Below are 21,348 nucleotides of genomic sequence, written 5' to 3' on the forward strand. Positions count from 1 at the left end.
GCGGGTAGAAGAATTGAAGAAACCTTTGCTATGCACTTGCGCATTTATTAGACGTTTGGGTGCTCGTGCGGTGACTGGAGACTGCGTCGGCGCCTTTTTTTGTAATTAAAGAAGACAAAGCATCAGGTAACGTATGTGGCAGTTACGACCTCCCTGCTGGTGGGCTTCGCTGCACAACGAATCATCGATGCACAGTACATGCTTTCTGGCATAATACAGCTGCAATGCCATAAAGCTGACTATAGTGAATCTGTCATCTTGAGCACGTATATATAATGTAAATATATAGTGCATTGAATCCAAGGGGCAGTGCAAGCATGGCGTAAACAAGCAGGTTACGAGTCAAAATATGGGCGGCGTGCGCAGCACAGATTTCTTTGCGCTCCACAATGAAGGAATTGCTTTGTAAGTTTTACCGCTACACAGGGGTGTAATGCGACGAAAACTAAATGCCACGCTGTGAAGCTTGCTACCTGTGGCTGCAATTAGTTGCCGGAAAGAGTATCCGAGACGCATGAATATTTGATATATATATATATATATATATATATATATATATATATATATATATATATATATATATATATATATATATATATATATATATATATATATATATATATAAGACACATAAACGACATAGACTGGCTATGTCGTTTATGTGTCTTCTCTTGTCTTCGTTTCATTGAGCTGCACATACTCAGCATATATCAAGACATGTACCAACTATATTTAAGCTTCAGGCAGGCATTTTATGCATTTTTAATTACAAGTATATCCAACTATTTAGCGATGTCCTTTGATTCCGATGCATGCGAGCTTTACTGTATATACACTTAGCCGACAGTGTGCATTCGTAACACATTGGTCGGTTCAGCGAAGCATTATGTGGTGAGGAGCATTGATTTTCCTGGCGTAAACAAATACTTTTTTTATTATACGATATTTAGGAGATGTTGGTGCTTCTGTATAGCACCGGCTACTCCTTTTCACTGATGATAGGGAAAAGCACAGCAATGAAAAAAAATATTTCATAAAGAACAGCTAGGCAAAAAAAGTTATTCACAATGATGTTTCATATATCAGCTTGATACCGCACGCATGCGATGGGAGCCATGCATGCATATGCGACATACATATAGCGGTTGAGGATGGCCTAGATCCATCACCACGATGTGTTCGGTAGGCACCGGGAACTCCACTGATCTGATGAGAAAATAAGCAATCTGCATCGCTGCGCCTAGTAGACACATACTGTGCTCCGCTGTGCTCCAAGTAGGGAGGCCGGCTTCGGCGTGACGCTCGTTCGCGTGGTTGCTCGATTACCGCAAGCATTTGTTTAAAACAAGCAATAATATTGATTATTCGGTGACTATATCACGGAATATATTGGAGCTAAACGTTTTTCTAAGGCACCTTTTGGGAAAAGCTGACTTTTCTGGAACCACAAAACAAGTTCCGATCATGTCTCAAACTTCGTCGTCCAAAAAGAACCAGCTTCGTAAACTAATGCGCTTGATACGCCAGCAAGGTTAACACAAAAATGAAACCTAATGCCCTGTCTCATTGAGCTGAAACAAAACTGATTCCCCCTCCTTGCGAACTGCATGTCCCTTAGTCAAAAAGTGGCCCTTCCCAAAAGAAGCAGCAAGTATGCACCTTTATTCGTGCGTCCATTAAATCAAGCCACCTGCATTTCCATGGTTAAATCGCATGATCAACGTCTCGCACGCACGTAGAGCCACGGGACTAGGCTAGGTACATCTCGCTTGGAATTTCCTAGGGACAGCACCAAAAAGTGGTCTGGCAACGCGGGCATGTTTTGGTGGCTTTTTAGTCGCTCCCGTTCTAGAGACGAGTGGAGCTAGGGGTGTTCTCCTCAGTACCTAGGCCAGCGGCCGTCTTCAGGGAGAAAAAGTGCCTAAAAAGGGCGTTTCAGGCTCTACCGAATGGCGGCGCTGCGGTCGCTCCCTGTAGCGGCATGTAGCGGCCACGAAAACATGCGCCTCCCCGTGTATCCTCTCTCTCTCCTCTATTGCAGATTTCAAAATGGCGGCGTTTAGAACCTCGCGAGTAGAGAGCCTCTGTATCGCGAGCATTTCGCGCGGCGGCCTCTTCAGTGAAGCCATTTAAAGCCTGACCACCTTGTCGCCGGGAGGCGTAGATCATCTCTCGCTGCTGGCCGAACTGCAATAATGATTAAACGGATAGCTGATCGCACGGAGGAGTCGGGTAAGCAGGCCGAACTACATTTTGTTGATCAGGATGGCGATTGTGGTTTATGCTATCTCTTAGCGCTGCTTTGGTTGGTTTGTGGGGTATAAGATCCCAAAGCGACGCAGGCTATGAGAGACGCCGTAGTGGAGGGCTCGGGTTGGCTATCTGCGGTTACAAAATGCGGCCGAAATCGAACCCGCGTCTTGTCAGCAGCCGAGCACCGTCACTGCCACTGCGTCGGCTGCGCCCACGTCGACATGGCCTAAAATTGATATTTGCGAGGAGCTGGGAATGTTTTCCCTCAGGGGGAGTGTGATATATATTTTTCTTCTGATACCGTCTGAATCCTAATGAAAATGACAAATCGATAAATGCATTTTGCTCTGTGAAGAAAAAAATGAGAACGGATCCGAACTAGGATACACGCTCTGCTAAAAATCCACGATGCTTGCAAGCTGTGCTGAACTAATGTTCTTACTGTTGCGGTGCCGCACCTATTGCATTCATATGATTACGCTGAACAACTAAAGGCAGTGCTCATTGTTTCGAAATCATTTTACACAAGCGCTACGCAGCTAGATGGCCCTACCTCATAACCATTTGGGCTGTGCTGATGGCATTTAATGCAGTGCCGGCAATCGTTATATTCTCAGATGACAAGAAGCCGGCCGAGCAGCCCGCATCCAGTGAGCCAGCCCAAGTGAAAGAACCAGAGCCGTGCTTTCACCGCAGCAGTGCCATACTGCTGGCACACCGTGGAGTGAAGCCTCGAGAGCTGGTGGTGGCCAAGAGCTCGCTGACCAAGAGGGCTCCCCTCGTTGCTGCTGAAGAGACGGTGACAACCAGCAGGGTTACGGGGAGATCGGGACCACAGATGTGTCCCGTCTGCAAGAAAATAATCAGCAGTGCCAGCAATCTCAGGCAGCACTACACCATATGCCACACTTCTTCAGAACGGCCCTTTGCATGTGACACGTGCCAGAAGCGTTTTAATACTGAGAGTAACCTGAGGCAGCACCGACGAACGCATACAGGTGAGCGGCCCTTCCCGTGTCCACACTGTGACCGTTCGTTTGGTACGTCCACGAATCTGAGGCAGCACGAAAGGACTCACACAGGCGAGCGGCCATTTGCCTGCTCTGAGTGCCCTCGTGCCTTTCAGACGTCCAGCAATCTGAGGCAGCACCTGCGCATACACACTGGCGAACGGCCGTTCCCCTGTCCAGAGTGTGGTAAACGTTTTGGCTCATCCGCTAACCTCAGGCAGCATCGCAAGACGCACGATAATCACCGGTCTTCTAAGAAGGAGGAAAGTGAAGATGAGGCACCGAGGCCGGACACTGTCATTCTGGTTGAGATGGAGGAACCCAATGAGATGATTGTGGGCTACCAGAGTGTAGCCGATGGAACTGCTTGAATCATGTCTGTACATTGTCTCAAATACAGTGATGACATTGCACTCTTACTGTGTTACTCATTTTGCTCTGTGTGCAAGAGTGGCTGATTGGGCGACTTGGTGGTATGGGAAATACAAGCGTATCCCTCTGTGCAAGGCTATGAAATGTGCTGATGCATTGCTACTTAAAAATTTAGCCACTGAAAGGCTTGTGCTGGACAATGTCTAAACCACTGTGATTCCTTCAACCTATCTTATGTCCACTGTGGGATGAAGGCCTATCTCGATCATTAGTTTCCCTGCCGACCTTGGCGAGATTTTTCATCTCTTGTTATGCATTCCGGTTATCTGTCCTTCGTATTACATAACCCACCCAGGTACACTTTTTTTGTCTTAGTGGAACATCCCTGTTCGTTCTCTGATCCACACTGCTGTCTTACCTCCACTTTATAAGGTCATAGGTATGAAATGTCTGTTGTATTCTTACTCTTCTGAGAACTTCCTTTGCATGAGTAGCTTCCCATGTCAGTACATGGCTTCCCATGTCAGTACATCCCGACGCGTACCCCAGCGACACGTGCCCCTCGTGCGGACACACGGCGACACTCACACACATGCTCTGGGAGTGTAGAAACGCTCATCCCGGCTCTACCTCACACAAGTGGGAGACGTCCCTCAGAAGCTCGCTTCTCGCCGACCAGCAATGGGCTGTCCAGCAGGCCCACGAAGCGGCCGCCAGATATTCTCTGTCGGTCCCTACGTGGGAGACGCCCGCTACGCGCTGAGCGCGTCCTGCAGGACGTAAATAAAGTTTTTCCAATCCAATCCCATGTCAGTATTAGACCTTGATATATGCAAACTCTAGGCTCCAGACCTGCCAAAATTATCTTTGCCTTTTGCACATTTATGATCAACCCTGCTTCCTTGGTTCAGCCATTTCGTCACCATCATTGCCTGAAAGCATGCTGTCATCTCCAATCCACCAGTTACTGAAATATTCTCTGTAAACCTTTATTCCTATTTCTTCCTAAGCTAGTCGTTTGAATTATTCTAGCATGCAATGAACAGCGTTAGAGAGATTGTACCTCCTTGCCTGATTTGCAATCGGAATTTTCCTGCTGTTGTTGTGAAGCAGTGTACCTTCGGAATATCTGTATGTTTGCTACATTATCCATGCGTGTTTCACGTACCCCTTGACAAGACAATGTCTCTAAGGCATCTGGTAACTCTACGGAGTTGAATGCCTTTTCATAGTTTATGATAGCTGTATAAAAATGTTTTGAAGGGTGAATTGTTGGGGATACTATGTTGGATCAAAAATCACTAATCTCATATTTGCTATAAAGGAGTTCATTGTGCTTCAGTAAATCATGCGATTGAGCACATAGCTCTCATTCTTTCCTGAAGCCAGCTTGTTCTCTAGGCTGGTTGATTGAACTGAAGCGTTCTTATTCTATTCAAAATTCCCTTCATGAATAGTGCCAAAAAGTAAGCTGATTCATCTATAGTTATATACTCGGCGACAACTTTTCTTGACAGCACTGTGGAAGCTACAAAACCAAAGCGCATGCCTGCTACTGCGCCAGAAAATAGTACTTTAGTTTACTGATAATTATCTGATTTGCCTTGCTGAAATAAATGCTGCTTTATTTATTATGAGACTCAAACAGTTGCGGGAAGTCGTAGGTAAAATACAGCTATTGTTCACTTTGCAAGAATTCTTTCCTTTTCTTTCCATTTCTTAGACAGCACCACCTTTTCAGCACGCCCGTTTTCCAAAGTAAACATGGCGTCCGTGACGTAGTTGGCCAGTGTGCGGCCGCAAACGTGCTCTTTAGCTCTCCAAGAAAAATATGCTCGTATTACGACACGAAACTGTACACTGAACAATCTAAATGTCACCCCGTTCGCATTTTTCGTGTATGTGTTTTTCTAAACTGAGAGCGAGCAAAACCGAAATCAGCCGCAAGCTGCCGCACTACTTGCGGAGCAACACGAATGTGCGGAAGCTCCGCCTCTGTAGCCTTCGCTCCACTGTCAAGATAAGTTGTCGCCGAGTATAGTCTTTCATGTCTCCCTTGTGTATTAACATTATGTTGTTTTCAAAACTTGGTTATCTTCAGAGTTCAAAATGGGTAGAGTGTTGCCAGCTTCTTGAGTATAAGATTCCTCAATCTTTGACCAAATCGACTATTATGCCATCTTTTCCAGATGGTTCTTCATGAACATGCCCTTCCAACCTCGTCAGTACTTATGTATGCACGCAATGTTGGATTCAGGCTTGTCTGAACTGTGCAGTTCACTGTGTTATCGAAGTTGCTTGTATCATTGCCCTGCTTATGTTTCATATCACATATTTTGGTCCTTTCTATACAATTTATTTTTAGCTGTTTTGATGCTGCCACATTCTTTTACTGCTGTCTCTGAGGTTATAGCACTACCATATGTCACCAAGTTTCCTTTTGGTGATCAGCTTTGGCAGTTAAGTAACGTTTGTCAACTCTGTAAGGTCCAATTGCCAAAACACGACCCTGCTGGATTGATTTTAGTTACTGCAGATTAACAATCTTCAGACTGAACTATTTAGAAAAATATTTATCCAAATTTTTGAAGAGCGACCATAAAGTGACGAAATATTTTTCATGTGTACAAATGCATTGCTTATTCATGAATAATAAAATCTAAGGAATTCCAAGTTGGAACTGCTTAGTGATTCCTTGTCTCGGTGGCTGGCATCCAATTAATCTGATTCCAATTTGGGCCGTATTGAAGGAGTCGCCAGTTGGCTCACTTGCAACAGAGACCAGTGTCCATAGCATAGTTGCCGTGTGTGTGGATGCACGTTAAATCTATGTGTCAGAACAACAAAAGTGAGAAGTTTTGAGCAAGCCTTTATCTTATTGCCACGAAGACGCAATCAATTATTGCAATGCTCAAGAAAGCAAGCATGCAGGTGTGGCAGCATTGTTCGTACACAGTGGCATCACGTGCTCCACTGTTGAACCACTGAAGTCGCACCCCTGTGGGTAATAAATGAACAGGTATGAAGCAGCCGATCTTTGAGAAATTAGAAACCAGATAGACACAAGTTTTTTCAAGCGCGACAAACTGAAACCGCCCATAAGGCAAAAAAAAAAAATGTTTGAAGTTTACACTAAGCCACGCAAGCCTTGAAACAGCGAAACTGGATGATTCTGAAGACTAATCTGGTTGCTTCTAGGTTGTTTCTAGGCCTTAGCTAGGTGATGAAGGTTGTTTCTAGATTGTTTCTAGGTCATTGCTAGGATTTAGCTAGGTGATACAAGGTTTTTTCTGCATTAATTCTCAGTGCAGAGAGGTTCGAGTTAAACCACACACAGTCACGGACATGACACACATGTCCGAACTCCAGAGACAGAAACTTGCGCTGAAACCAAGTGTTCACACCTCTCATAGATCTACTGGCACGTCATTGTTGGCGTAGGCCTTCCATCGCATCAGGGTCTTCTTGCAGCTCTCATTTCCTTTCTCGTTCCCTAGTGTTGGGCTGACTGTTGCCTTTTTAGTGGACCAGTGGTGAGTACTGGGATTTACCCAATTTCTGTGGCACACACCTGATAGGCCACACAGGGCAGGCCTCGCAGGATAAGCCACAGAAATTATGGCTGCCCTAAACAGCTGCGCTGTTAAAAACTCCTTGAATCCTCGCAGGGTAACAGCATCTGCTGGGCAAAAAAAGCTGAAAACTTGGCAAATTTTCAAAAATACAGATGGTACCAAAGTCACTGATCCTAAAAGTCTTAAAGGGACCGACAACTGCCCAGAATATGAAATGAGTTGACTCCACTGATGTAAAGATTGTCCGTCGCACTGACTCAAACCAACCCTGTTTTTTTCATGATGGATTTATGTTTTTTTCGTGATGGAAAATGACCTGTGGCGCCTCTGGCGGCAAAAACATGAATGATCCGATGAAGACGGCCACGTGACCGTTGATTGCTGTACGCGGTTGACGATTTTTTTTTTGTTAGTATTGAAATATTGTTTGTTTCTTTATATTAAAATGTATTACTCCATAATAATATACATATAGGCCTGCGTTAGTAGTATACATTAAAGTGGCGCTGCCTTCGCGTGACATAATGATCCCATGCTCGTCAGCGCGTCTTGAGCAACTTTTCAGCGTGCTCATGCAACCGTGCACGCAGTTTCCAGGTCGCTAAGATTTTGGAGCGACATAGTTTTGCTACCTACGCTTCGTCTCAGAAATGACGCGCGCTGCTACTCGGTGCGGCCATACATATGCACAGTTACGTTTTCGATTACTTGTCTTGGCTCGTGTATCGAGAGAGTAACGACACCGGGACAAGTCATCCATGACATAGGTGCAGGCGCACACAACGCTGTACAAATACCGGGAAGGTGTATAAAACCACACATCTCATTGTAACAGCTTGCTATTTTCAAAAATGGTTGGAAAGCTCAAAATAAAGGTGGTTAATCATAGTTGCAGTACCTGCGAAGCAGAACAACGACAGCTTTCACAAGGGCTAGTGGCATCGCTATCAATTCTCAGCGTTGCTGGAGCAAGCCTCCATGCGTGTTTGGAGCTTTTCAGATCGAAAAATACTGCTTATAAAATAACTACGTGCTTTTCGGATAAACCACTGCAGCTACAAACGCTACGAAGGGTGGGCTTCCTGTCGCGCCGTAAAAAACTTTGTCGAGAAAAATCAGTTGTCGGTCCCTTTAAGGAAGGTCATCTAGTCACTGTCAAGTATTGTGTAATTGCCATTGTTACAGGATGAACAGGAGGGCTGGTAATGTGAAAATTTGGGCGAGTTGGTGATGCATGGTGAACCACAGCACAGCTACTGAGCTGTGCTGTGGTTCACCATGCATCACCAGCGCCTTGCTCGTCCACTAAAGACGAGCAAGGTGCTGACTTACAACTGTACTCGGATACAGCGTTAGAATTTCCTCCTCAAATGCAGATGCATACAAGCCTGCACCTATGGGCAACGTTTATTGGTCTGCGTGGCAAGACGCCGGGGCAGCCATTCAGAAAGGGCTCCGTTGTTTACTCTCCGACTGTATATTATCGAGATTTTTCGTTCCGCTGTTGCTGGAACCTAAAACTGAGTAATATTTAGCAGCGGTAGACAAAGTCACTAAAGCTATGACTTTCTAGACTGCCCACGATAACTCATGCTTGATAACATAACTTGAGAGTCTGTCCATTACAGAAATTAACTACATGGCGCATTCCTGTAGCGTAATTATTTAGCTAAAGTGCATACTTGGGCGTGTTGGTACTTATTTCTTTTCGCTGTGGACTGCAGGTATTGCGCGATGTCAACAAATAAATATTTGTTTAGTCAGCGCTGTTTCTTTGTGTAATCCTTTTTTCTGGTGCTCCGTCTTTTTTTTTTTCGCTGTTTTCTTTCCGATAATTCTTCACTATAACTTTTTTGAAGTAAGGAGTTCTCACTTTGTATCGCGGTTGTCGTTACTTGCAATTATGGAGTGGTAAAATTGCCGTGTGTGTACTGCACGCCACAATTTCAGTCCTGCTACAGAAAGAAAAATTGTATTTATTTCACGCACGCAATGCAGAGAAACAACTTTTCCGATGATGCACACAAACGGCACAACTTATTTAGTCTCAGGTATTAAACTTTATCAAAACAGCTCTAATTAACTGTAACATTATTTACAGCACATTTTTTTAGAATCAATGAAAAGGCAAGTTCGGCAATATCTTTGGGACGCATCCTTCGACGAGGCTCCTTTGCGCTGACGATTTCAACCTTAATTCTTACTATTGACCACGTGAGTATGTCTTCAGGATGTCTTCCTCACGAAAGTGCATATCACATACACGTGATACGTCGGACAGTTTCTTGTCCTCACGAGGAATAGCGCGATCCCACGCCGCTCGCTGGTCAGGGTCACGCGGGGCATAAATAGGTGGGTTACCAAACGTCTCGGATTTCGCGGGACTGTCCCGACTTTTCATACAGCGTCGCGAGCCTTCCCGGTCGGGACAGCTATATGTCCTGGGTTTATTCCGGACCGTCCAATTAGAAATTTTTATGTGATCCAACGCACGCCCGACAACGCGCGTCACGCTCCAGAACACGTAAGTTCTCACGAATAGCACGCACGAAGCAATGTTGCGGTGGCTGCGAAGGGCTTTAGTTACTTTGGCTGAACTTCTGTTCGAAGAGAGAGAGAAATAACATTTATTTACACATCCGGCGTGTGGGAAGTCCCCGGCCTCGCAGGGCGCGGATGTTCCCTATCTTAAGATTACGGCTATTAGAGTCCGATAATCTCAGAGCCTAGACCTCGAGGATGTTGTGCTCCAACTAGGCGACAGTTACTCGGGTGCCTCCGCGCCCGTTGGACGGGTCGTCGGCTCCTTTTCTCCGTTGCTTCGCCAAAGCAGCGCGACAAATTTTACGGGTACATTCTCCAGCAAAAGGAAGTGTTGCGAACAGCACGTAGCCAGCTGAAGAGGCCGAAACAATAAAGAAACAATGACCCCCTTCCCGACTCCCTTCATTGAAGAGTTGATAACCCTAGGCACTAAAGAAAGGCGTCTCAGATTTCCTGTAACCGCTCGTACAGCTGAGAACACAATATATGTCGGCATGGTGAAGACACGCACATCCGAAGCACAATAGAAAGCGCGAAACTGTTCACGCAGAAAGCAGCCTCCATGGATACTGACGCGCCGCAACGCCGGCTGAAGAGAGTGGAGTGAATCCTGTTGCGACAGCAGCGCCACATCTGTCGCTGATGGCGGCGGCGCCGCGCAACATCGCTCAGTTTTGCAACTGACCTGGTTCTATAAACGTTGACGCAGACTGCACGAGACTAAAAAGCCACCTAAACATCGCCCAATGTTAGCGGTGTAAGCATGTTTCATGTTGGCTACCTTGTGCCGCCGAGCAAAACTAGCGCCGTGGTGTACCCAGAAATTCCCTAGTCAAGTTGGCGAGAGCAGACGAGAGCAACGAGAGGCCGAGTTGAAACTTGAAGTTAGAGGCACTTGATGGCGTGTCTTCTTTAAAGATTTTGTGTATCTGTGTCATGCTTTGTTGTGTTACCTCGCGAGTGTTCGCTTAGAAGTGACTGAGATTGCTAAGACATCGACTCTGCTGTCAGTTTGGATGAAGCGCGAAAGACAGGGACAGAAAAGGCACACATACAACCACACATACTGCGCTACGTGTGGGTGTGTGTGTGCCTTTTCTGTACCTGTCTTTCGTGCTGCTCCCTTAAGTTATGTTGAACCAACTAGCCAACAAGTTCACTCTTCAAAGTATCAGTGGTGTTCCGATGTAAGCGCCTGGTATAATTCAGTGCGCTCCAGAATGAGGGATTTGCCTTGTTAAGCTTCACCGCTGCACAGTGGCGTTATGCGAAGAAAACTAAACGTCACGCTGTGAAGCTCTAGCCCTTCGTGGCCGAGAAGGGTTCGCTGCCGCAAAGTGGTTGATAAAACATTTACGGCTTCGAAGCAACTTAAAGGAATCAGTCATCTCATGAGACTGTCCGAGACGTGTTAACATGAAAGCTTACAGGCATATTTTCCATTTGTAATAATGGATATATCGAATTATTTCGCGATCCCCTTCGAATCCGATGGGTCCGACGGTCGTCAAGTGAGGTGAAATTTGAGGCACTCGAGAGTGTGCGTTGCTGTCTGTGTATGCCCTGCTTTATGTTACCTTGCGTGTGTTCGCTTGAATTTATACAGATTCTTAAGACTATCAGCAGCGCTAATAAATCCATCATCTGCGCATTTATTATTTGACCTGAAATGTAGCAGCTGGCGTTTGAAGTAGACATCCGTAGCGGCGCCTCGTCGCAATTTTGCAGCACGTTGACGCTATGCGATCACGCTGAATTCAGGACACCCCAATGGACCACAAGCAATCCCCAGTACATCCGATGGATGTTCAGTGCCGGATGTTCGTGAGTCCAGTGGACATCCGTACACATCCCAATGACGTACGGCGGATATCTGACGGACCGTCCCGCGCAAACAAAAAGGCATTAAACTGGACGTCCTGGACACGTCTTTCACGGATATTCAGACGTCCGCCGGACTCAATAATTTGGACATGAACGTCCACGGGACACTTGTCGGATTTTAAATGCGGACATCCGTGATAAATCCGGAACTTTTGAAGCCTTAATTAACCCATATATGCCCAGTGTCCTACATATAGGACGCTTCTTTGATGCACTCTAACATCGCTATTTCTTTAGCTGATGACTAGCGCCGCCTACCGCGCATCAAGCAGGCCTCATTGAGGCCTGCATGATGTGCTGTAGGTGGCGCTACTCATCAGCTGAAGAAATAGCGATGTACTGGGGAGTGCATCAAAGAAGCGTCCTATATGTAGCACAATGGGCACATACCGGTTAATAAAAGACTTACATGCATCATTCAGTTCCACATTAACAAGCCTAATATCTAAATTAACAGCTATATGACTATTCAAGTTAATATACAGTGCCTTTATCATGCATATTTTGGCTAATTTGGTGCACGTGGAAGCAGTTCTCATACATTTATGACGACTGCACACCAATGTAACTTACATTAAATATGTTGAATGGGCTCTTGCTGAGGATGTTGTGTCTTGAGGTAATATGTTGTCACCCATGAAAACTTTACCAGTAAGAAGGTCTTTTAGTTGCTTTGAGGTCACACATTTGTGAACGCAATAGCACAGTAAAGAAAGTGAAGCATGGTGCATAGGTTGTTAGGAGTACAGCTTCTGAAGCATTGAAAATGGAGAAGTATGAATTGGTTTTTGTTGGTGTATCGCTTGTCATACTTCAGCTTTTTCCATGCTATAGTGGTTGTACTCTATTCAAGAATCAGAGCACCAATTATATGCACCATTCTTCCCTTGCTTTACTGTGCTGTTGCGTTCACTAATACGTACGCCAAGGCAAATATAGGACAGTCTCACTGGTAACAGTTTGATGAGTGACAACATATTAGCACTGAGCACAAGATCCATAGCAGCAGCCCATTCAACAACACCCATAGCATCCCCAGCAAGTTCAACATCTTAATGTTGACTGCATTGGTACACAGTCATCAGAAATGATGCATATAAGCCTTTTAATAAGACTTGTGCAGCTTTTCGCGACGATCTGACCGAGGCATAGACTTGCACATAAAGCAGATCAACAGCATTTTTATTAAAAAGCATACTGCAAACACATCACTTGTATGCATAAAAACACCTGGCACAGCAGACCCTAGCATATGAACACATTAACTAAAAGCCGATAAGGACCCACAAGAATTGAAAATAACAAGATAAAGTGTACATGTTAATTTCAGCATCAGTAGAGTAGCACAGAAGAGAAATAATAAATGCACCTTGAAGTCACTTAACACAACTTAAAGTCTAGAGTTCCTTTACTTAGTAATCTGCCCTTAACTTGTTTTACTTGTCCACCTAAAGCAGTGATGTTAACATGTTTTTTCTGAAGGAAAATGAAATTACTGGAATAAATTGACTACGCTTACACCTGAACTACAAACTGCAACCTAAAGGAACAGAATAGAAGTGAACAAATATCGGGCACAAGGAATACAAATACATTTTGTACAGACATGAAATGGCATGTTTCCAACAATAAACAGTAATCCACATGATGCAAAAAACAGATGGGCTCTTTTATTGGATGTCATGAATATAGACTGATAGCAATGACACATTATCTGTAGGCATATCCCAAGCAAGGACTGCACAGAAAAGTTAATCTGTATAAAATAGAACTATGGCATGCAACATACAGCAATGTATACACAATGTAGAAAACTGATTGGGATACTTCGCTAAGGCACACCTTTCCTGTAGCAGGAAAATGTTCTTGGTGCAGCAAATATACTGGCTGTCCCAGCTATCTTTAGCCAAGGGTTGAAAAATACAATATTAGAGGCAGGCGAGTGAAATCAGTTGCGAATTGCTGACAGCCGCCTTGCGCACCACAGACAATTTTCTGTTCCGTAATTGATTAATTTGTTAATTAGGATTAATGAATTAAATTGCTAAATATTGACTTGAGGCAAGAAATGCGACTTGCAAAGTTCGAGAGTGTCTTAAGAAACCCCCATTGCATTATTTGCGATAAAGAAAGTCTCACATATAAGATTTTTTCCAAGCTGCAAAAAGAACCACGTGAGGCTGCTCTCATCTGTGGCTTAACCACGTGGTTCTTTTTGTAGCTTGGGAAAAATTGTATACGTGAGACTTTCTTTATCGCAAATTATGCAATGGGGGTTTCTGAAGACGCTCTCGAACTTTGCAAGTTGCATTTCTTGCCTAAAGCCAATATTAGCAACTTAATTAAATAATCCTAATTAATAAATTAATCAATTACGTAACAGAAAACTGCCTGTGGTGCGCAAGGTCGCTGTCAGCAATTTGCAACTGATTCACTCACCTGCCTCTAATATTGTATTTTTTAACCCTTGGCTAAAGATAGCTGGGACACCCGGTATATGTGACTAAAACACAAACACAAAAAAATAAGACGTTGTGAAGGTATCTCGCACTAAATTATACGCATAACACTGTGGTCTCACAAAAGTATGGCTATGCAATAACAGCAACGTATATTATGTAGAAGATAACGGAATCCTTCGTGACGTAAAATTATGTATATTAACAGGCTCTTGCAGGTTATTTTACAAGAGGGCTGAATACTGGTCTTACAAAAGTGCGGCTTTGCAGTGACATCAAGATAGTGCTACGTGATGCAATGCAGATGACAAATGAAAGTTAAAAAAACCGCTTGCACTCTACACTGTGTATGAACCATGCACTGGCATCTGCAATGCTAACAGTGGGTCAACAAATAGATACACATATAGGACAAACAGAAATTTAAGCAAAAAATATCTCGTATTTAATGTTGTGGTTTCCACGCACATATTTTGTACAGAGGCACAATAAAAAGAAGCAATGCATGGCTTGCAGTGACCTCACCGTAATTGCCATGTCACGTTAATGTTATCAGTACACCGCATCAGGTTCTTTCTTATGCATGCACAGAGCCCAAAACAATCCAGCGGCATTGTGATCACATCGAAGTCGGTTAACGGTGACCTAATTATGCTACCTAGATGTTATCAAAGCGATCATGTTGAAATACAGCATGTTAAGAACCTGAATCCATGAAACCACATGCAAGCTATCAATAGGAACGTGAAAATATCTCCAAAAATAAAAACAAAAATACCATGGGGTAGCTACCTTGAGTCTACAGAACATGCCTTGGTGTTGCACAGTCCACAGAAGATTCCCAAAGTTGCACAAGGTTCAGTCGCACAGGCACACACAACCAAGCAGGAACTTTTCTCAGATGCACCTACAGTCCCTTGATCATGGCTCCAATCATTTGCAACTCAATAGTAATGACAATGGCCTCCACTTGTTCTGCAGAAACATAAAGGTGCACAGTGATTATAAACGTGGGAGGTACGGGAAAACAAGACAGTGCAAGCTTGCTTTGTGGATAATCAAGACATCGCACAATATAGCCTATCTGAATGACCACCTTAAGGGACGAGTCGTGATCTAGACAGCTAATTTTAACAGTCGAAGGACACTTCTGCAGTAAAATCGGATCCACGCATGAAGGTTGAGATCACGTTTGTGCGATGAACAATGAATTACGATGAACCAACTAGCCCAGCAACAAGTACTTCTAAGGTTGGGCGAGTTGGTAAGTATCCATTACGAAGGTATTAAAAGCGCAAAGATGTTAAAAGGTCGGGTAGGCACCAGCAAATCAGCGCTCTTTGCCTCTACTTATCCTATCGTTGTTCGTTATCTGTGCCTCGTTACTACCTTGTTAATGCACCACACTGGTATGCCTATTCTTCCTTACTCATTTTACACGCCTACCTTTGTTCTACTGGTTTATGACAATGCTGTAGCGTGGAAGTGACACCCATATCTATGGAAGGAACACCTCGGCGACTGCATGCGTTTGCACTTACTATGGGAGTTCGCTTTCGTGCTCTTCATCACCGTCACTACTGTACGCACAAACGTGAGCAGATCTCAAGCGACACCTGTACATTGTTCCCCGTCATCGGTGTCTACGGGTGCTAGGTATTCGCGGCAGTCCTCTTATTCAGAGCTCACGTATGAGATTTAAGCTTTCTGAGCTGTTCCGGCCGCCTAACCATGATGCGTCGGTACGTTTAACAAGGAATCCTCGGAACAAAGACGGTTGTGTTTACAACACTTCGCAAAAACTTCAATCAATTTCTTAGTCCCCTTGCTTGTCTTCTCGCAAGCACGCCCGTCAGGTGGTAGCGACGTGCATAGGAAGCCAGAACAAAAGTTTGACTTGCAGTACGCGAGTTGTGACGGTAGGCCTAACCGCAATTTTGTTAACGGCGTCAGCACTCTCCGCGCAAAAAATGGCCCTCTAACCACATGCACAGAATAAAAATTCGCTCACCGTGTTTCCAATGCGCACAGTTGATGTGGTGCGACACTTGTAGCGTCTCGAAAGGCGCGCGAAAAAGCCCAGCTGCAACGTAACGTTGTTCCGTCGACTCGGCGATTGTTCCGTTACGGTCCCTAGAATCATACTTACTAGAGGGAACTCTGGCGCTAGTGTCTATAGGCACGGCCGCTGGATGAAAAAGCGCACGGGTACGGCCTGCCGCGTGCTCCGAAACTGGCGTGACGGGTCTAGTTTCCCGGACCGCCGCCGCAGCGCCACCGGAGGGGGACGGGTTTCGCGGACGCCCGCAGAATCACATGCGCGGCGCGCTTGCGGTAGTTATGCTTGAGCGCGTGCGTCTTCATGTGACGCCCGAAATCTTCTTCTAAAATCCATCTAGCGTGTACACATCAGTTAATTACCGATATTTCTTGTACATACTTGCAGCTCTTGGGAATTTTTGGTCTTGCCTATTCCCCTTCCCCGACCCCCCAGTGTAGGGTAGCCAACCGGAAGTGTTTCTGGTTAACCTCCCTGCCTTCTCCTTTTTCTGTTTCCTTCCTTCCTGCCTTGCCCAAGATGTAACTTCGCACACCGATCGCTTATTGCGGAATAAATCGCATGGGCATATTTTTCTGGTATCCTAGAAGACCACAACTAACCAAAATGGAGGCGCTGCACCTTTCCTAATGCATCGAAATTCTTTGTTTTGGCTCTGGGTATGTTGCTTCAGATTTAATAATTTCATTTGAAAAAGTGATCTCAAAAATTGCAGCGGCTACTGTTAATTTTACATAAAATAAGATAAACTTTTTCCTTCCTCCAAACATCTATATAGTACACATACCATACGGTATCGCATGAAACTGCCATGAAATAATGCTTATCATGTGTGCGACCATCTCATAGAAGGAGATTCGAGCCAATTTGAAATTTCAGTGACTATATCTTCAATACTGACAATTGGGTGAGCTGTTACGGATTAATATGAAAACGGTCAGACGAAAAGAGTGATGAAAAAGCTGAAAACACACGAACACAACTGCTTGCATTCCTGCGCTTTTCAGTCTTTTTGTCTCTTGCCGTCACGCCGTTTTCATGGTAATTTGTAACGAATTCAATAGTGAACATAAAATCTGGACAAAATGTGAGAAGTTATTTTATTTATTATAAATTCAGGGCTCATCCCTGCTAGCTGCAAACGGCGGCTGGTTGAATTCCAACGGCCGTGACACCACCTTCCCGTTTTCTCTTATCTCTCGTTTTTTTCTAGTTACCATCTTTCAACCTTTGTCATCTGTGCCGGTTGTTTCCGAACGCTGTCGCGTTGCGGTGGCGTGCGTTGCCCCGCAGTGCCATGTGGTACTGATGTTGGTTGCCGTGAAAAGCACGTGTATCCCTTTCATTCAGAGAGTTAAGTTGTCTGGCCATTTGCTGAACGAGGCACAGACTCAAACTTACCTCAGCAAAACATGCGGAGACAAAAAAGTGCAGAAAAGCGGCTGGTGGGCGACGACAAGATTTCATTTCAAACAAATATACATGGCAGCCAACTCACACGTTGCGAGCGACTCACAGGGACAAAGTTAAGGTGGGTCGCTTTTGACAGCTATACGGTAAACAACAAAAAAAAAGGGGGGGGGGGGGTAAACGCTTTTCTTATACTCGTCTGTGTTTTCTTCTTATTTTTCATTATTGTTTTGTTATGCCTCCAGCTTGTGAGCCCAATTTTTGGCTTCCCTGTCTACTTCCAGTCTGTACAGACCTTTCGTTTTGGTCCTTTGATGTTAGCCGCTGTACAGGCACTGGCGAATCTTCGTTGCACACCAACGTGATTGTCTTCTGGCAATCTCCGTCATGTGGTTCTGTCATCTATTACTGTTTATTTTTTCTATTATATATTGTCTACAAAGGCACCCGTGCTCGATCCAACAAAGGTACGTACTTGACTGTCTTACAGCAGCCGTGGTTTTGCGTGGTTGTCACTTGACCCGGCCGTCTCGAAAAAAAAAAAAAACGGGTAAGCGATTGGCACGCATCAATATATATATATATATATATATATATATATATATATATATATATATATATATATATATATATATATATATATATATATATATATATATATAGCTTGAGTTGATTCCCGCCATTTCGTGGTTTTGTTTCTTGAGTGAAAGAAAACTTCAGTTGTGGCCTATTATTGTCAGCTTCATTCTTCGAGATATTAGTCACTCCAGTGATCGGCCTTATATAAATACATAAATTTGATGACATTGCCCTGCTAAGAACTGTCAACAAATTTGCAAGCCACTTCTAATGAATATATAATTTCGCAGCCTTTCCAACAAAGTTACGAGGAGTGCGTCGCTATATTTGTAGAATCCGCAGCATCGAGCATCCGAAGCTGAATTAGTTTTCGGCACAGTATCATGTATCAGACATCATCAAAAAGATGCGACGTATGTTTTTACGTGCACTTTCTGTGTATAAAGAACATGAACGTGTATTGTCAGATGTTTCAAATGAATACCTGTCAAGCATTTGCAGCTAAGAAAACTCAAAGGTGCTGAAGAAATGTCACGGGAATCGATATGTTAAAATAACAAACGATGCATTGATTACACGCACATAAATATAACAACCACTTTTTCACACATTCAGCGCCTTATAATGTTGCTACGCGCATTTTGGAATATTCTTTCAGACACACAGCAAAAAGTTAGTCCTGGAAAAAAGAATGCCAGGAGCTCGGCACGTACACGGAAACTTAAGTGGCTGTTTAACCAGATTACGCGAACGGACACAACTGAATGCATATGATGTCATGACTGCGACAGATGAGATAGAAAAAAAACCGCTTAGAACAGCTGAGTGGGACCGTTGTTGTGACCACCACCAACTAATTTGCTGCGGCTGTTGCACCAACGGAGCCGCCGGCACCCGTTTCTCCTTCCCCGCCCCGTCGCGCTGCAGCGGCCGCAACTGCAACTAGGGCCAACACGCGCTCTCCCATAGAAAGCCGCCTGACGCGGCAGGCCGTACCGTGCGCTTTTTCATCCAGCGTGCAATGCATCGCGCTTCAGCCAGCATGGGAATCATGGGTAGTACACGGATTTGTCTAAACTTCGTTCTTTCGGCTCCGTTTGGCTCCGCATCGCCTGCATCCGCTTTGTCGCAAAACGAATTCAGCAAAAATCAGCAGTTTCACTTCAACACTTTAAGTTCTTTAGGCTCACCGATTCAAATCTGGTCACGAAGTTCACAACGATCCATTCTTTTATCCCAAAGACAACCAAAACATAGCAATAAACAATGCCACAAGTGCGTTCGAAGCCCACAAGCACGAAGACTAGGCAAATCCGTGTACTACCCATCATTCCCATGGTGGCGGAACGATCGCAGCGCCAGAGTTCCCTCTAGGTCTAGGTAGAGTGACCTAGAATAGGGGGAGTGTCCAAAGCGCCGCGCGAATACATAGGAGGAGCGAGGACCTTTTGCGGTGAACTTCCGCGCCGCGGCGCTGCCGTGTCGGACCCGTTAGAGTTACTGTATATGCTACCTTTAGGTAGCATATACAGGTAGCATATACAGTAACTCTAGGACCCGTGGGCTTTCTCCGCGGCGGACGCCGCGTCAAAGCGGCGAGCGTCTGCTACGCGCATGATATTTTGGCCGCTATTAGCTGAAATTGCGGAAATTTGGGCTATATTTAATACTGCGTCACTGCAACATAATACAGCAGCGACTCATCACACAGAAAACGCGTTTGTTAGTTTGTGTGTTGTGAAACGGGGATTTTGTATATATTCTTTCAGCTGGTTTGTCACCGCATTGGTCCACACTTCCGCGGCTGTTTGAGGAACGCATCCTGCGCGCACTTCAGCGTGACAAAAGGCGCTTAACTTTCGTGTGGAATGACGAACGAAAACTTGCTGCAGGAAAGAATAAACTGGAGATAACCAGGAGAACGTAGCACATAATGCAAGTAACTAGCTCATGCATGCTAATGCGTTTGCACCCTTCATATCCTATCTTTTATTTCGTGCATTCGATTTGTTTTACAAGGCTGCCTACGGCGCTCTGCTGTTTCAAGCCATTTCATGCCAAGCCGAATGTGTCAGTCGGCGTGGCCGCGGTACCAAAAGTAAAAAAATACTCGCGTCTCGTTCACGTGATATACAAGAAAATTAGCATGGAGGGGCACGAATGTACGCATGCCCAACACGACCGATAGGTCATGCCATCACTAACTTGACATGCTTGCCATTTGCGTAACGACTAACAATAATGATATGGTGTGTGGCGCGCAAACCCGCTTTCTGTAGCCAGAAATAATTCTGACGATGTGTGGTCTGACGATTTGTTTTCGTCAGGTTATAAAAAACGTGGTGGTCACCTGTATCGATGTAAACATGTTAGACTTACCCATACATTTTGAAGAACTGACCGCATAGGTAAAATGTATGCGAAAAATTTACATGAAAAAAAAAACATTATGCATTCGCCTGAGATGACTCGAAAACGAAAGCCATCTTTTTCGTCAGTCGATGCATTGATCCTCCCTCGCCCCTCTCCGAAAGCTTTCTTCTGTACATAACGTGCTTTCGGACTGCCGACAGGATCGAAGGCATTGCAAGCTTTCTGCACCTCACCTGCTTTTCCATTGCCTCTGTGTACGTTGCCGGCCCCCGATCACGGAGGCAATGCAAAGCGACCGTGTCATGTGATGGCGTCATCATATGACGTCACGTTGAATGACGTCATAGTAACGTCACAAGTTCTGTCGACGTCATCGCGTGATGATATTGTGCATTACTCGTGTTGGCTACGCGGGACGCCGGCGGTCAATTTTCGTGTTTTATGAGGCATCTAAGGCTCTACCTTAAAAAAAAAAACAAGACAAATCAAAGTAAATGAAACGATAACAGTGCATCATGGTGTATGCCTCACTTCACGTTACGAGCGATCGCCCGAAAGCAAACGTGATTCTCTGTTCAGAGCAACTGATTGCACGCGTCTGCGGGACAAAAGAGGCTTGCTTTACCAGTCTGGTCATCTCTTTATATTTAGTCAACAGATGACCAGACCCGCTATTTAAGTACTCCGGAGTTTAAGCACGAAATTGTGGTGGACGCTATATTGAGGTCATCAGGAAAAAGCGGGAAATTGCGGTCGGGTGCCCTGTTGGCGCGCACTCAACTGCCGCGGAAACAATTGTATTTTATGTAACTATACTCGTCCACATCTTT

General features: G+C 44.8%; 1 protein-coding gene across 1 annotated transcript in view; it reads left to right on the forward strand.

The window, feature by feature from the left end:
- The first annotated feature begins 2,019 nt into the window (after positions 1–2,019).
- The window catches only part of LOC119386306 (zinc finger protein 135), a 100,040-nt gene continuing 80,711 nt past the window's right edge, over positions 2,020–21,348 (forward strand). Inside the window, exons 1-3 of the mRNA XM_049414300.1 lie at positions 2,020–2,232; positions 2,871–3,631; positions 17,894–18,033. Of these exons, the coding sequence (XP_049270257.1) occupies positions 2,196–2,232; positions 2,871–3,631; positions 17,894–18,033 (938 nt within the window). The 5' untranslated portion in view covers positions 2,020–2,195. The remainder of the gene's footprint in view (positions 2,233–2,870; positions 3,632–17,893; positions 18,034–21,348) is intronic.

This window comes from Rhipicephalus sanguineus, chromosome 3 (genome assembly GCF_013339695.2).
Source record: "Rhipicephalus sanguineus isolate Rsan-2018 chromosome 3, BIME_Rsan_1.4, whole genome shotgun sequence".
Lineage (NCBI taxonomy): Eukaryota > Metazoa > Arthropoda > Arachnida > Ixodida > Ixodidae > Rhipicephalus > Rhipicephalus sanguineus.